This window comes from Halichoerus grypus, chromosome 11 (assembly GCF_964656455.1).
Source record: "Halichoerus grypus chromosome 11, mHalGry1.hap1.1, whole genome shotgun sequence".
NCBI lineage: Eukaryota > Metazoa > Chordata > Mammalia > Carnivora > Phocidae > Halichoerus > Halichoerus grypus.
Genome location: NC_135722.1, coordinates 106,193,606 through 106,210,960, shown reverse-complemented (window position 1 = coordinate 106,210,960; position 17,355 = coordinate 106,193,606). Strand labels below are relative to the sequence as shown.

The window sequence follows — 17,355 nt, the reverse complement described above, 5'->3', positions numbered from 1 at the left end:
ACGTTTTACAAAATTAAAACAATTGGCAGATATGTAAAGGAGGTAAGATGGACACATTCACTGCCTTCCCTCAGTCAGTAAGTAGTTACTGTGGGTCAATTATGCGCCGTATTGGTACCCCACTGCTACCTCACTGGTACGGGAGGCAGAAGTGAAAAAACTGACTTAGTAGACACATAGGAATATGACCTAAAGCCTTGTAAGATCCATACTGCAAGACTATCACTACAGTATATAATTTCCTTGAAATAAGTGAGATATGGAAGCTGAGCAGTCAGCTGAACTTGCTTACCAGGCTGAATGATTAATACCACATACTAACCTTACATAGCAAGGATCTGAATTTATGCCACAAAAAAATTATGTTAAATGTTATTGTTTTTTGTCAAACTGGACCACACCATTAATACTAAATTGTGCATGTCAAGAATCTATTGCATCACAAAAGAATGAGTACTAAAAATTCACCTTTTATTCAAATTACTAAAAGGCTTGGGGTTTTTTTTTTCTTTAATGAGAAGAAAAAACTTAAAAAAAAACACACACAACAAATCCTATGTGGCAATTTGAACAACTTCCAAATTAAACAGTATTGTCTGCCTTTGAAATTCTGAAACTGATATTAGGATTTAGATGGAAGATATTAACAAAACCAAATTCTTACCAGACTGTTCTGTTTCAAAAGGACCTTTAACTGCTAGATTAGTTCCATCTGCTAAGACTACACCGGTGTTGGTTTCCAGATGCTGACTGGAAATGCCTTGTGACATATTTTTATTATTCTTTGATTTACCTGTTAAAAAGGGAACAGGGAAACAACTGGTTAAATTATCAAAATAAAAACAAGCATCAGTTAATACAGCCTGAGGGTGACTAAGCAAATGTCAGACTTCATGTTGCAGTTACGGGCTTCTGGATGTTTTTAACACGTCGCCTTGTATATCACTGACAAAAATGAAGATTTTTCCAACAGACTGGTAGTTCTTAAACTTTAGCCTGTGTCAGAATCATCTGGAGAATCCAAGAATTTGCATTTTTAACATGTTCTCAGATCATGTTGTATGCTGGGATGGAGACTACACTTTGAGAACAGCGGCCAAGCTCCTGTGTTCCGTACGACCCAGCTGTGTTTAGGACAACGTATGTGCAGTAGTGATGCCAACGTATTCGTGCTGACTGCCAATAATGCTCACAACATATACAAAAGGTTCTCCATTTCTACAGCTCAAGTTTAAGAAAAAAATAACTCCCACCCCCCCTTTCATAGCCATATGTTTGCTTTGATGAAAACAGGACATTTTTTCAGATGCTCTGGGAATGTTGCTTCCGTCTGGTTAAATTGCCAAAGGAACTGAAACTTTTTTCTTCTAACTGCCTTGAAATGGTCTCCTTACCATAGTCAAAGAGATCAAAGAGTGCCTGAAATGCTGGGTCTGATTCTGTTTGTTCCAATATATCCTGTATGGCTTCCTCAGACATGTGGATCTCACTCTGCAAAAAAAGTCATCCTAATGGAGTTAGTATTTGGCTTAATACCAGCAAAATAATTAGGGGGCATATGATACTCTCATTTTTTATAAATAATTACTTCCCTCCATGAAAATTTCTTCTGATTCTAACACTAGGGTCATTTGAAACAAATAAAAACAACCACACCAGAAGGTAGAAGTGACTGTTCCCTAATTCTACTTCCTAGAGTTAACTGCTTTGGTGAATATATTCCCAAAATTAAAATAAAATGAACATAGGAACTACAGTTATCTGTGTGTGTATACAACTTCAGTCACACTATAAATGTTTGCTTCAACTTGACATCCAGCACTAAGTTTACAGTGTGCGGCGTAATGCCTTGACCTACATATGCCGTGAAATGATGATCACAGTAAGTTTAGTTTTAACATCCATCATCTCATGCAGATACAAAAATAAGAAAAATTTTTTTTCCTTGTGAGAACTCTTAGGACCTACTTTCTTAACAATTTTCAAATATACAACACAGCAGTGTTAACTAGTCATCATGCTGTACATTAAAGCCCACTACTTATTTATCTCTTATTTAGAAGTTTGTATTTTTGACCACCTTCTTCCAATCCCGCCCCCAACTCAACCCCCAACCAATACCCTGTCTTTAGTAACTGCAAATCTGATCTATTTTCCTATTAGTTTGGGTGACTTCTATATAAATCTTGCCCCTTTTATCTCTCTGCTTTGGTCTCTTAATATTAAATGCTTTCTTCAAATGTTGTACAATCCTTGCTCGTCTGTTCACATTTATTCTAAGATTTTATTTGTCAGAGAGACTAGGGCCTTCATTTACTCTAATAGAGAATTAAAATTCTCAATTTTAGTTATTTATAAATCATCCCACAATGTCATATTCTTCAAGATTAGTAAGGCATACATTTGAATCCCATGAGACAGGAAATTCACATGGAACAAGAGTTAAAGTGGAACTTTCATGAACTGATAAAAGCTTGGGAGTTTTTATAAAAATGCGTATAAAATGAAAAGAAAAACTTGTTTGAAATTAAAGAGCCAGTTCACTTTAATTATGAAGATGTACAGAGAACATCAACAATTCTCAATGAAATATGATTTGGGAGGAGTCCGGGAGCTTGAACAACTGTTTCTATATCCAGGAACTTGAAAATACAGTAATGTAAATAATGTCGAGAACACAATGTGATCGAATTATGAAACGTTGGATACAGTCTTATAAAAATTAATGTTGACGAAATGCATTTTTCTAGTAAGTCATTTTATTCTCAACTGTAAATATTAGAATCAAAAGAACCCTGAAATGAATGTTCCAAAGGTAACTGCAAATCAATCTTCTAATATTTTTAAAACTCAAGGTATAATTTACACACACTAAAATGCAAAGAACTTAAGTCCACAGTTCAGTGAGCTTTGACAATTTTAAGGACTGTGCAACCACCACTCCAATAAAAAGTGTGAAACAGGGCACCTGGCTGTCTTAGTTGGTGGAAGTCTGCAACTCTTGATCTCAGGGTTGTGAATTCGAGCCTCTTGTTGGGTGTAGAGGTTACTTAAAAATAAAATCTTTAAAAAAAAAAAAAGGTAAACATTTCCACCGCCCAAGAAAATCACACATCTATACACACCATTCCCTTTTCTAGAGCATTCCTCCTTTGGCAAATTAGTACCCTCATCCTCACCCAAACAATTTCTGATTTCTATCAGCATGAATTTGTGTTGCCTGTTTTAGAACTTCATATAAATAGAAGCACACCACTATATACATACATTCTTTTAGTCTATCTTCTTTGATCAATATATGTTTGAAATTCATCCATGTTGTTATGTGTATCAGTAGCTCAGTCCTTTTTATTCTTCACCAGTATTCTATGACTGTCAAAATTTGTTTATTCCTTTTTTGTCGATGGACATCTGGTTTTAGTGTTTGTCTATTAGGAACAAAGCTGTTACAAATATTCTGGTAGAAGTCTTTTTATAAACATATGTGAACATATTTATTTCTTTTGGGTAAAAACCTAGTAACTGCCAGATCATAAGGAAAGTGTATAGGTGTATACATAACTTTGTTAGCTATCAGTTTTCCGAACAGATTATACTATTTCATAACTTCTCATCAGCAATTTTTCAGAGTTCCAGTTGTTTAACATCCTTGTGAACATCTGGTATTGTCAGATCTTTAACTTTCAGACATTGTAGTGAATGTGAAACGGTATCTCACTGTATTCTTAACTTTCAATTCCCAAATGACAAATAGTTATTTTTTCATGGCCTTAGTGGCCATTCCTCTATCTTCTTTTGTCTGGTCCAATCTTTCACCCCTTTCTTATGGGTGGTTTATCTTTTTATTATTGATTATGGAAGCTCTTTCTATACTTCGGATAAAAATATCTTGACAGATGCATGTGTTAGGAGTATTTTCTCCAAGTTGGTGGTTTGACTTTTAATTTTTTGTTAATGATGATTTTAATAAGCAGGTATTTTAAGTTTTAAGGAAGCTTTTTTTTTTTTTTTAACAGTGATTTGTGTAGCCTAAGAAATCTTGCCTTCTGCAAGGTCACAAAGACTTGTAAGTATTTTTAAAATTCTTACTTCACCTATTTATACAACTGGCTAATTACTTCTCAGTGAATCTGATGTTTTTACTACTCAGTTGGGCAATTTGTCTTGCTGTTCTTTTAAAAAGTTATTTAAATCTGAATTTAACTTTTCCCAAATATACAACATTACAAAGCAAGGGCAGAGGGTTGTCTTCTCTTACAACGTCTCACAATATTTAGCACAGTGCCTTGATTATGGGAAGTATCTGATGTTTGTGGAGAAAATATAAACAAGCAATTGAAGACTATAAAAATTTAGAATAGGGTGTATTCATTTGTTAAACATTAAGACAGGAGAAGTTTTTAAAAAGAAGTACTGGTAGATAATTTAAAGTCGCTTTAAAAAGTTCGTCATATTTTGTTAAATTTACTGAACTTCACTACGGGAAAATGTAGCAAATTGTTTTTTTTAAAGTATTCTGAAGGAAAGACCAAAAAAAAAAAAAATTCAGTGGTTTTTATCTAGAATTCACCTGAAAGCAAACCTGCTATAATGAATTCGTTTGGTGGGCATGGCAACAAGAATGGATTACACTGTCCGAGAGTCCAAGTCAAAGGATGAGTTACCATCACAATCTCAGCGGCCCTTGAGGAAGGATATGTGCACATGAACAAATCTTTTTTTTTTTTAAAAACACATGAACAAATACTAAAGATAAATTGTCGGGGCGCCTGGGTGGCTGTTGTTAAGCATCTGCCTTCCGCTCAGGTCATGACCCCAGGGTCCTGGGATCGAGCCCCGCATCGGGCTCCCTGCTCAGCGGGAAGCCGGCTTCTCCCTCTCCCACTCCCCCTGCTTGTGTTCCCTCTCTCACTGTCTCTTTCTGTCAAATAAATAAATAAAATCTTTAAAAAAAAAAAAAAAAGATAAATTGTTAAAGTCTTCCTTTACCAGCTGATGTTCTTCCATCTTCACCATCACTAAATAGCAACAGTAACTACAATCCCATCTTCCTTCTCTTGGCAGTAAACTTCACACAATTTATTCATTTAGTTAGTAACCTTTCTTTTTTAAAGTGTTTTGTTCATTTTACTTGGATTCATCATATACCTTTAACATGATTTCATCGCTTCCGTACATCCTCATGCCGTGTGTAGCAATGTAGAAGAAACGCAATTTATCCACGCTGTACAGTAGCGCTGCGACACAAACATACCCACTTCCGCATCTTTAAGTACTGAGTACTTAGATACCCCCGACCGACTGCCGCACGGCTACAGTAAAGGGTTTCACTGATAACGTGGAAGAATTAGAGCTATTAAATGGGTTAGAGATGTCTTACTACTTTTACCATTTAAACAGTACAATTTACACTGATTATTTGAAAATTCACTAATACGTTTTCAAGAACAGGTTACATTTATGCTTGGATAATGAAGGAAATCTCTATCTAAAATTATTATCTTAAATAATTTTATACATCTCTTGGCAATGGGTTTTGTTTTTTGGTCAAGATTTTATTTTATTTAAGTAATCTCTACACCTAACATGGAGCTCAAACTTACAACCCCAAGATCAAGAGTCGCATGTTGTACTGACTGAGCCAGAAGGCACTTCTTGGCAATGGTTTTGAAATGAAACCAAAACACCATCAGTTTTAACTAGGAGTATATGCACTACAAACACACACCCGAACCTATACCTGAAGTCCCAGGAGTTCATCAATTGAAGTCTCTGGTTCCGTAGGGTTGCTCTCTGTTTGCTTAGGTATTTGTGCAATATTGTTGTCGCTGTAATACAGAAAGAAAAATTTTTACCATAGCTCTCAACTAGGTGAAAACAGTTAGGCATCATCAACACACATAGCTTACCTAGTCAAAAATTTATTAATGTTTTCCGCAAGCTTTTCTTGAAGAGATTTGTTACTTAATATTTTTTCTCGTGCATTTTCAATAACCATTTGCTGGAAAAGAAAGTCAATATTAGTAAAGAATAGGGTAGACCTTCTAGTTAGCGGGAGCTAGCTAGTTTTAATAAATCTAGGTGGAAACTCAGAAGTTACCGTGGCTCCGTTTGTATAAATACTTGAATACTACACAAGTGTTACCACAGGTCCCTCACCAACTCTTTCTTCACTGATTACAAAACAGTTCCAAACTCGAAATTTTCATACAAGGTTTTTAATAATCTGACTCCAGTAAAATGCCCTACTATGTTGCATAATCCAGCACCCACAATGTATTTATTGTTCCCTAAACATAGCACTGGCTTCTTACCTGGTGCACTCGCACACGCTATCTATTCTAAATGGACTGTCTCCTACTCATACACTTTACTACGCTCTATCCCAAGGAAATTACCCTGAATTTTTATAGAAATACTGTCACACACACACACACACACACACACACACACACACACACACACACACATATGCATGTAAATATCACTATTTTAAAACTCAGGAATATCTCAAACTGCAAAGCTTGGTAAGGTCACTTACTTTTTCTACTGCAAATGCATTTGGATCCTGGAAATTCCGTATCGTTGAATGAGGCCCAGACAAAGTGTTACTTTTCCTTTGAGATTCACTGAAACACATTTTAAAGCTTGTCTTTTAACTAGTATGAAAAACAGATTCAATGATAATTACATATAGATATATAAATCTTAAGGTCATGGAAGAACAGGTATTTTCCCTCTCTGTGGTAGCAACAAAGGGCAAGAGTAGAAAACCATTACTACACCCGCATTAGTAAGAAATGACTCTGAGGTCCAGCTTTACCAACTACTATGTGGTCTGTAGCAAGGTAAGTTCTATTTGTTTTATTTTTAAGGTTTATTTATTTGACAGAGAGCGCGAGCGCGCGCGTGCGCGTAAGCACAAGCAGGGGGGAGCGGCAAGCAGAGGGAGAAGCTGGCTCCCTGCTCCCAGTTCTGACTATTTGACCTACTTTATAACGGGGTAAGATCAACTGCATTATTGGGTTTATGAAAGAACCGAATAAGGGGCGCCTGGGTGGCTCAGTCGTTAAGCGTCTGCCTACGGCTCAGGTCATGATCCCAGGGTCCTGGGATGGAGCACCGCATTGGGCTCCCTGCTCAGCGGGAGGCCTGCTTCTCCCTCTCCCACTCCCCCTGCTTGTGTTCCCTCTCTCTGTCAAATAAATAAATAAAATCTTTAAAAAAAGAAAGGACCGAATAAGATGAAGTACGTGTAAAAACTATTTTTTTTTTTAATTTTAATTTTTATCTTTTTTTTTTTTTTTTTGAGACCGTGCACACAAGCTGGGGTGTGAGGAGAGGGCCAAGAGAGGAGAGAGAGAATCTTTTTTTTCTTTTTGCAGTTTATTATAATTCTTAATATCTTTCTTGGCAATTTTTTAAAATATAAATTTAATTAACATATAGTATATTATTAGTTTCAGATGTAGAATTCAGTGATTCATCAGTCTTATATAACATCCAGTGCTCATTACACCACATGCCCTCCTTCACGCCCATCACCCAGTTACCCCATCCCCCCCTCCTACCTCCTCTCCAGCAACCCTCAGTTTGTTTCCTAGATTAAGAGTCTCTTACGAGGGGCGCCTGGGTGGCTCAGTCATTAAGCGTCTGCCTTCGGCTCAGGTCATGATCCCAGGGTCCTGGGATCGAGCCCCGCATCGGGCTCCCTGCTCAGCGGGAAGTCTGCTTCTCCCTCTCCCACTCCCCCTGCTTGTGTTCCCTCTCTCGCTGTGTCTCTCTCTGTCAAATAAATAAAATCTTCAAAAAAAAAAAAGAGTCTCTTACGATTTGTCTCCGTCTCTGATTTTGTCTTATTTTTCCCTCCCTTCCCCTACGATCCTGTTTTGTTTCTTAAATTCCACATAAAAGTGACATCTTATGAAAATTGTCCTTCTCTGGTTAACTTATTTCACTCAGTTGTGAGAATCTTAAGCAGGCTCCACACCCAGCATTGAGCCCAACGTGGGGCTCGACATCATGACCCTGAGATCACTACCTGAGCTGAAATCAAGAGTCAGACGCTTAATCGACTAAGCCACCCAGGTGCCCCTGTGTAGAGACTTTGTAAGAAGGCCAAGGTTTCTATAAATGTTAGATACTGTCATAGTTGTTTTATTATTAAAACAATAAAGGAGGCTGAGGTCAGCCTTGAATGAGAGACAACCAACAGTAAAAACTAACAAAAATATCCATGGCATGGCAGTTAAGAAATTAGAAGTAGTATTTAAAAACTATTATCTCTCTTTTCTGAAATATCCTTCAAACAAAGACACACAGGTTAAGGCAGAAAGAACTTTGGTCTCAAAGACTCCCTGAAAAAATTTCTGACTTTAAGACTTGAAATATATGTTTGTGGACATGCTAGTATTATTCCTATTTATTTAAAAAATTGATTGATTTATTCATTTGAGGGACAGAGAGAGAGAGCACAAGCAGGGGGAGTGGGAAAGGGAGAAGAAGGCTCCCCAGTGAGCTGGGAGCCTGACGTGGGGCTCGATCCCAGGACCTCGAGATCATGACCTGAGCCGAAGGCAGATGCTCAACCACCTGAGCCATCCAGGCGCCCTAAAAAACACTTATTTAAAAAAATCTGAGATACCACCAATATATTTTTTTTTTACCACCAATATTTTTAAATTTAATTTTATTATGTTGTTAGTCCCCACACAGTACATCATTAGTTTTTGATGTAGTGTTCCATGATTCACTGTTCTCGAATAACACCCAGTGCTCCATGCAGTACATGCCCTCCTTAATACCCCTCACCAGGCTCACCCAATCCCCCCCCCAACAAAACCCTCAGTTTGTTTCTCAGAGTCCACAGTCTCTCATGGTTTGTCTCCCCCTCTGATTCCCCCCCTTCACTTTTCCCTTCCTTCTCCTAATGTCCTCCATGCTATTCCTTATGTTCCACAAATAAGTGAAACCATATGATACTTGACTTATTTCACTTAGCATAATCTCCTCCAGTCCCATCCATGTTGATGTAAAAGTTGGGTATTCATCCTTTCTGATGGCTGAGTAATATTCCATTGTATATATGGACGTCTTCTTTATCCATTCGTCTGTTGAAGGGCATCTCGGCTCTTTCCACAGTTTGGCTATTGTGGACATTTCTGCTATGAACATTGGGGTGCATATGGCCCTTCTTTTCACTACTACTGTGTCTTTGGGGTAAATACCCAGTAGGGCAATTGCTGAGTCATAGGGTAGTTCTATTTTTAATTTTTTGAGGCACCTCCACAGTTTTCCAAAGTGGCTGTACCAACTTGCATTCCCACCAACAGTGTAAGAGGTTCCCCTTTCTCCACAACCTCTCCAACATTTGTTGTTTCTTGCCTTGTCAATTTTTGCCATTCTAACTGGTGTAAGGTGGTATCTCAATGTGGTTTTGATTTGAATTTCCCTGATGGTTAATGATGTTGAATATTTGTCTGTTAGCCATTTGTATGTCTTCTTTGGGAAAGTGTCTGTTCATGTCTTCTGCCCATTTTTTGACTTACTTGTTTTTTTGGGTGTTGAGTTTGAGAAGTTCTTTACAGATCTTGGATATCAGCCCTTTGTAGTGTCATTTGCAAATATCTTCTCCCATTCCGTGGGTTGCCTGTTTTGTTGACTGTTTCCTTTGCTGTGCAGAAGCATTTTGTCTTGATGAAGTCCCAAAAGTTCATTTTTGCTTTTGTGTGCCTTTGGAGATGTATCTTGAAAGAAGTTGCTGTGGCCGATGTCAAAGAGGTTACTGCCTATGTTCTCCTCTAGGATTTTGATGGATTCCTGTCTCACATTGAGGTCTTTCATCCATTCTGAGTTTATCTTTGTGTAGGGTGTTATAGAGAATGGTCGGATTTCATTCCTCTGTATATAGCTGTCCAATTTTCCCAGCACCATTCATTGAAGAGACTGTCTTTTTTCCATTGCATGTTTTTTCCTGCTTTGTCGAAGATTATTTAACCATAGAGTTGAGGGTCCATATCTGGGTTCTCTATTCTGTTCCATTGGTCTGTATGTCTGTTTTTGTGCCAGTACCATACTGTCTTGGTGATCATAGCTTCGTAATATAGCTTGAAATCCGGCAATGTGATGCCCCCAGCTTTTTCTTTTCCATTTCCTTGGCGATTCAGGGTCTTTTCCGATTCCATACAAATTTTAGGACTGTTTGTTCCAGCACTTTGAAAAACGTCATTGGAATTCTGATCGGGATGGCGTTGAAGGTATAGATTGCTCTGGGCAGCCTAGACATTTTAACAGTGTTTATTCTTCCCATCCATGAGCATGGAATGTTTTTCCATGTATTTGTGTCTTCTTCAATTTCTTTCATGAGTGGTCTGTAGTTCCTAGAATATAGATCCTTTACCTCTTTGGTTAGCTTTATTCCGAAGTATCTTATGGTTTTTGGTTCTATTGTAAATGGAATCGTTTCTCTAATTTCTCCTTCCACAGTTGTGTTGTTAATGTCTAAGAAAGCAACTGATTTCTGTGCACTGATTTTGTATCCTGCCACATGACTGATTTGCTGTATGAGTTCTAGCAGTTTTGGGGTGGAGTCTTTTGGGTTTTCCACATAAAGTATCATGTCATCTGCAAAGAGAGAGAGTTTGACTTCTTCTTTGCCAATTTGTATACCTTTTATTTCTTTTTGTTGTCTTATTGCTGTTGCTAGGACTTCTAGTACTATGTTGAACAACAGTGGCTAGAGTGGGCATCCTTGTTGTGTTCCTGATCTTAAGGGAAAGGCTCTCAGCTTTTCCCCATTGAGGATGATATTCACTGTGGATTTTTCAAAGATGGATTTTATGAACTTGAGGAATGTTCCCTCTATTCCTATACTCTGAAGAGTTTTAATCAGGAAAGGATGTTGTATTTTGTCAAATGCTTTTTCTGCATCAATTGAGAGGACCATATGGTTCTTCTCTCTCGTCTTATTAATGCGTTCTATCACACTGATTGATTTGCGAATGCTGCACCACCCTTGCATCCTGGGGATAAATCCCACTTGGTCGTGGTGGATGATCCTTTTCATGTATTGTTGGATCCTATTAACTAGGATTTTGTTGAGAATTTTGGAATCCATATTCATCAGGGCTATCGGTCTGAAATTCTCCTTTTACATGGGGTCTTTACCTGGTTTGGGGATTAAGGTAATGCTGGCCTCATAGAATGAGTCTGGAAGCTTTCCTTCTGTTTCTATTGTTTGAAATGGCTTCGGGAGAATAGGTATTATTTCTTCTTTGAATGTTTGGTAGAATTCCCCAGGGAATCCATTAGGCCCTAGACTCTTGTTTTGGCAGGTTTTTGATCACTGCTTCAATCTCATTACTGGCCTATTTAGGTTGTCAGTTTCTTCCTGTTTCAGTCTTTGGAGTTTATAGGTTTCCAGGAAGGCATCCATTTCTTCCAGGTTGCTCAATTTATTGGCATATAGTTGTTGATAATAATTTCTAATAATTGTTTCTATTTCCTTAGTGCTAGTCATGATCTCCCCCCTTCATTCATAATTTTATTAATTTGGGTCCTTTCTCTTTTCTTTTGGGGTAAGTCTGGCCAGTGGTTTATCGATCTTACTAATTCTTTCAAAGAACCAGCTTCTAGTTTCATTGATCTGATCTACTGTGTTTCTGGTTTCTAATTCATTGATCTCTGCTCTGACCTTAATTATTTCTCTTCTAATGTATGGCTTAGGCATTGTTTGTTGCTTTTTCTCCAGTTCTTTAAGGTGTAAAGTTAGTTGGTGAATTCGGGATTTTTCTATTTTTTTTGAGCGAGGCTTGGATGGCTACGTATTTCCCCCTTAGGACCGCCTTTGCAGTATCCCATAGATTTTGAACTGATGTGTTTTTGTTCTCATTGGTTTCCATGAATTAAGTTCTTCTTTGATTTCCTGGTTGACCCATTTTTTTTTTTAAATTTTTAATTAACATATATTATTTGTTTCAGGGGTACAGGTCTATGATTCATCAGTCTTACACAATTCATAGTGCTCACCATAGTACATACCCTCCCCAATGACCCAAGCATTCTTAAGCAGAGTGGTCTTTAGCTTCCAAGTGTTTGAATTCCTGCCAAATTTATTCTTGTGATTGAGTTCCAGTTTTAAAGCATTATGGTCTGAGAATATGTAGGGAACAATCTCAATCTTTTGGTATCAGCTGAGATCCATGTGCACTCAAGAGGGAGTGTTCTGTTGTTTTAGGGTGGAATGTTCTGTAAATATCTATGAGGTCCATCTGGTCCAGTGTGTCATTCAAAGCTCTTGTTTCTTTGTTGATTTTCTGCTTAGATGATCTGTCCATTGCTGAGAGTGGAGTATTGAGGTCTTCTACAATTAACGTATTATTATCAATATGACTCTTTACTTTGGTTAACAGTTGGCTTATTTAGTTGGCTGCTCCCATGTTGGGAGTGTAGATATTTACAATTGTTACATCTTCTGGTTGGCTAGACCCTTTAAGAATGATAGGGTCCTTCTCTGTCTCTAACTACAGTCTTTAGCTTAAAATCTAATTTGTCTGATATGAGAATTGCTACTCCAGCTTTCTTTTGAGGTCCGTTGACATGGAAGATGGATCTCCATCCCTTCACTTTCAGTCTGGATGTATCTTTAGGTTCAAAATGAGTCTTTTGTAGACATCATATGGATGGGTCCTGTCTTTTTATTCAATCTGTAACCCTGTGCCGTTTTATGGGAGCATTTAGGCCATTCACGCTGAGAGTGATTATTGAAAGATATGAATATATTGTCATCATGTTGCCTGTGAAGTCCTTATTTCTATGTATTGTCTCTGTAAATTCCTGTTCTATATCACTGTTGGGGTCTTTCTGCTTTTATAGAGCCCCTTTAAAATTTCTTGCAGGGCCAGCTTAGTGGTCACATATTCTTTCAGTTTCTGCTGGTCCTGGAAGCTCTGCATCTCTCCATCCATTCTAAATGGCAGCTTTGCCGGATAAAGTATTCTTCACTGCATGTTCTTCTCATTTAGTACCCTGAATGTCTTGCCAGGCCTTTCTGGCTTGCCAGGTCTCTGTGGATAGGTCTGATGTTATTCTGAAGTTCCTCCCTCTGTACGTAAGGAATCTCTTCCCCCTAACTGCCCTTAAGATGGCTTCCTTGGTTCTAAGATTTGCAAGTTTCACTATTACATGCTGGGGCGTTGGTTTGTTTTCCTTGATCTTGGGAGGGGTCCTCTCTGCCTCTAGAACATGAATGTTTGTTTCATTCCCCAGATTAGGGAAGTTCTCAGCTATAATTTGCTCAGCTATATCTTCTCGTCCTCTCTCTCTCCACCCCCTCAGGGATCCCAACAATTCTGACATTGGAACGTTTCATGGAGTCACTTATTTCTCTAATTCTGTTTCCATGGATTTTTAGCTGTTTTTCCCAGGCCTCCTCTTTTTCCTTCTTTTCTATCAATTTGTTTTCTAGATCACTAATTCGTTCTTCTGCCTCACTTACCCTAGCTGTTAAGAGTACCTAGATTAGATTGGATATCATTGATAGCATTTTTAAGTTCTGCCAGTTTAGCTTTTATTTCTGCCCTTAGAGACTCTATGTTCCCATTAATCGATTTCTCCATTCTAGCTATCATCTTCATAACTGTTACCGTGAAGTCCATTTCCGACATCTTGATTATATCTGTATCCATTTGTAAATCTGTGGCAGAAGTCACAGTCTCTGATTCTTTCCTATTTTGGGGGTTCCTCCTCCTAGTCATTCTGTTGAGGGGTGGTTGAGGGAATGTAGAGTCCAAATTATTGACCACAACCCAAGCAAGATGCACCTGTTTTGTAGGGACCTTAGGGTTGTCAGCCTCTTGTTCTCCCAGCCTGTCTTCTGGGGGAGAGGCCTGCCGCGCTGTTACTCAGGCAACACTGGGCAGAGTTGCCCTGCCCCCTATGGCAGGGGATGGGCTCAGTGAAAACCAGTTTTTGGGGCTTTTGTTCTCTGGCAGCTTTACGCGTCTCTTCTCAAGAGTCAGAGCAGCAGTGACCATTTCCAACCCTCTGCCTCAGAACAGAGATCGCAGTCTGTTCTTCAGTGAGTTCTCCAGGCCACACTATCTCCGTTTCTGTCTGTGCTGCTATAAACTGCGGTGTCCTGGGTTGTGTGCCCCTCAGCAGCACTCCCAGTCCTTGGTTCTAGGTTGGGGCACATCTCTGCCCTTTGTGCTTCTAAAACCACCAGCTGCACCCAGTTCACATGTGCGGCCCTGCCGCTTCAGGTTTCAGTTCAGGGGGCTGCCCTAAAGTCTTTTCCCCACTGCTACTGGTCTGTGAATCTGTGCCCCATCCCCAGTGCGAGAGGCTTTCACCCACTGGCAGTGCAGGATCCTGATGGCTACCTCCCCCTTCCAGTTTATCTTCTGATACGTGCCTGTGGAATCACGGCTCCCCACTTCATACCTTGAAACTAACCGCCTGCGATATTCTGTTTGTAGAGATCCAGATAGGTCTTCTTACATCTCAGGCTGATTTCATGGGTGTTCAGAGCGGTCTGGTAGATATCCAGCTCAATTCAGAGGATCGGTTGGAACAGGGTCTCCTTTTCCTCCGCCATCTTTTGTCCTCTTGATACCACCAATTTTAAGACATATTTTTATGTACTACTACAGATTTAAAGTGTAGTAATGTGAATGTGAGAAAAAAAGCATTTTAGAAGGGGTATAATAATAAATAGTCCCAGGAACCGAATCCATTCTTGTTATTTTATTCATAATATAAACATGGTGGTGTAATTCTTTAATTTTAGTGGTTACTGGAAACTTGTCTGTTCAAAAAGCATTTACCTTTTGCGTCTAGCAGGAGACATTACTGTGGTCTGAGTTTTCTTTTCCTGAGGACCAGGAATGATATTTAAAGCCTCTCCAGCTGTATATAAAGAAAACAAAGCATCATGTCAAGGACATGGAATAGTTTTCTAAGCTTGAATTAATGGAATAAGTAGCATTACATAATGATTATTATTTTATATTAAACTCAGCATACACTGAATGCTTTACTATTTGCAAGGCACTGTAAAATACATTAAGATGAGTAATATATACTACAATTTAAGGCTTTATAATACAGTATTAAGTATAGTAGAGTCTCAACCAAAAACATGGCAGAACAGAGGAAGTGTAGGAAATATAAATTAAGTGTACACTATAGAGTGTGTATACCGTTTTTTCTTTTCTTTTTTTTTTTTTTTTTTTTAATACTAAGCGTTTTTACCCAGCGGTGTAAACGAGCCTGGAGAAAAGATGGAAATGAGGGAGGATGTAACGGATGGTGATAAATTTTAGCTGCACAGAAGAGAAAGAAGATTGGTCTAAGAAGTGAGATAGCTGAGACCTGAATTTTTATTCCAACTCTGTTATTAACTAGTTTTTGCCCCTTACTATCATGCGTTTTCAATAGTTTCAAGTATACAAGAAGATATACCAGATGGTCTCTTAAGTTTATGCCTAGCTCTCAGATTCACAGAAATATGAAGGATTCGTAACATGCAGAAATGGAGGTGTACTGGAAGAACATTCCTCACTGTAGAACAGACTGTCATGAACAAAGATAAGGAGATGGTCAAATGTAATGTGTATTACTTTTAAAATCAAATATAACAAGAGTCTTTTCTATCCTTCAGTTAGAATAGAAATAATCCTAGATTAAAATGTCTCATAAGTGTAGTAATATGTTTACTTTAAGGCAAACCTACCCAAAGTGTATTCTACTTCCAGCCTCTCGTCTTTTTTTTTTGGTGTAATTTTATAAAACGCGTATAAAAGTGCAGCGTATCATCTATTTATACAGGTACAAAATTTCAGAGAAGAAAATTTAAACTTACCGGCAGCAGCGTCTTGTGGCTGTGAATGGCTGACCACTATAAAATTTGATCTCAAAGGAGCTGAAATCTGGCCAGCCGGCCTCATAACCTGTGTAGCTGCTGGGGGAGGAGGGGGAGGAGGAGGAGGAGGAGGAGTACACTGTCCTGAAAGATACGCTAAAGTCAGCAAGTCTGAACTGACGGGCGCTGCTTGAGCGGCAAGCCTTCTCTGTCGTTTGATTTCTGCAATTCCACTTCTTGTTCGGACTGAAACACATGAGCATTTAAAAGTAAACTGTTGGAGTACTCTGGCAATTTTAACAAGTCTACATGATACATGTCCTACTATTTAACATGTGAAATCTACAGATTAAAAAAGAGCCCTTGAAAGTATCAACTAAATTTATGTTGAAATTATGTGGTAATTCCCTATGAAACAAACTGAAGTGAGTACAGCTGACCCTTATACAGCACAGGGGTTAGGAGCACCGACCCTCTGTACAGGTGAAAATCCAACTATAACTTAGGACTCCCCAAAAACCTAACTAATAGCCTAATGTTGACTAGAAGCTGTGCCAATAACCAATAGTTGATTAACACATATTTTGTATGTTATACTGTATTCTTACAATAAAGCAACCTAGAGAAAACAAAATGTTATTAAGAAAGCCACAGGAAACGAAAATACATTTACACTCCTGTACTGTATTTAGAAAAAAATCTGTGAATAAGTGGACCCATACAGTTCAAAGCAGTGTGGTTCAAGGGTCATCTGTACACACAAACTGCATAAATCTACGAGTATATTTCTTCTGTAACAATTCATACTGATAATACCTCTACAAACCTTTGAAGTGAGAATTAAAAAGATGTGAATACATGAGAGCCACTGAGAAAAAATAGGGAGTATTTCAAATGTTTATTTCTACAATAAATGAAAATATTTCCTATTATAATAACTGTACTTAGAAGAGCAGTAGTTTAAACAAAATAAATACTTAGCACAAATGTACTGTTAATGAAAATGTTCATCTGATAGTATGAGTATGAAGTAATTCTGAACATTATTTATAGTTTAAAGTTGAATACCAACCTCTCTGATTAGCAACAAAGCCTGGGGAACTTTGCATGCTCCTAAAAAATAAAACAAAATAGTTAGACATGAAAAAATTTCTGCTTTGGCCAAGATACATTCTAATTTATTAACAGTCAGACCTGAAGTAAACTGAATTAAAAGGCAATAGATCTCTCTCAGACAAAAAAGACAAGCACATTTTTTTTGAGGGGGTGACCAAATCTTACTTGCTTTAGAAGAGTAGCAGGTAAGCACACTCATGCACATATGATTTTAATCATCAAGCTTCTATCCAGTGCAGTATGCATTACAGAACTCTGACATCCCATCAAGAATTTGACTTGACTTTAGGAAGTCTATATATTTAAGAAAGTTGTGCATAATTACCCTTACCACTAGAGATACCTTCCCAGAGAGATTCTGATTTCGCAAAGGACTC

The 17,355-nt window shown here is 38.1% G+C and overlaps 1 protein-coding gene across 1 annotated transcript in view; it reads right to left on the bottom strand.

Annotated features, from left to right (window-relative positions):
- The window catches only part of NPAT (nuclear protein, coactivator of histone transcription), a 55,506-nt gene that overhangs the window by 11,891 nt on the left and 26,260 nt on the right, over positions 1 to 17,355 (bottom strand). Inside the window, exons 5-12 of the mRNA XM_036087730.2 lie at positions 16,935 to 16,975; positions 15,863 to 16,108; positions 14,826 to 14,907; positions 6,542 to 6,629; positions 5,910 to 6,001; positions 5,741 to 5,828; positions 1,395 to 1,491; positions 665 to 793 (exon numbers count right to left, since the gene is read on the bottom strand). Of these exons, the coding sequence (XP_035943623.2) occupies positions 665 to 793; positions 1,395 to 1,491; positions 5,741 to 5,828; positions 5,910 to 6,001; positions 6,542 to 6,629; positions 14,826 to 14,907; positions 15,863 to 16,108; positions 16,935 to 16,975 (863 nt within the window). The remainder of the gene's footprint in view (positions 1 to 664; positions 794 to 1,394; positions 1,492 to 5,740; positions 5,829 to 5,909; positions 6,002 to 6,541; positions 6,630 to 14,825; positions 14,908 to 15,862; positions 16,109 to 16,934; positions 16,976 to 17,355) is intronic.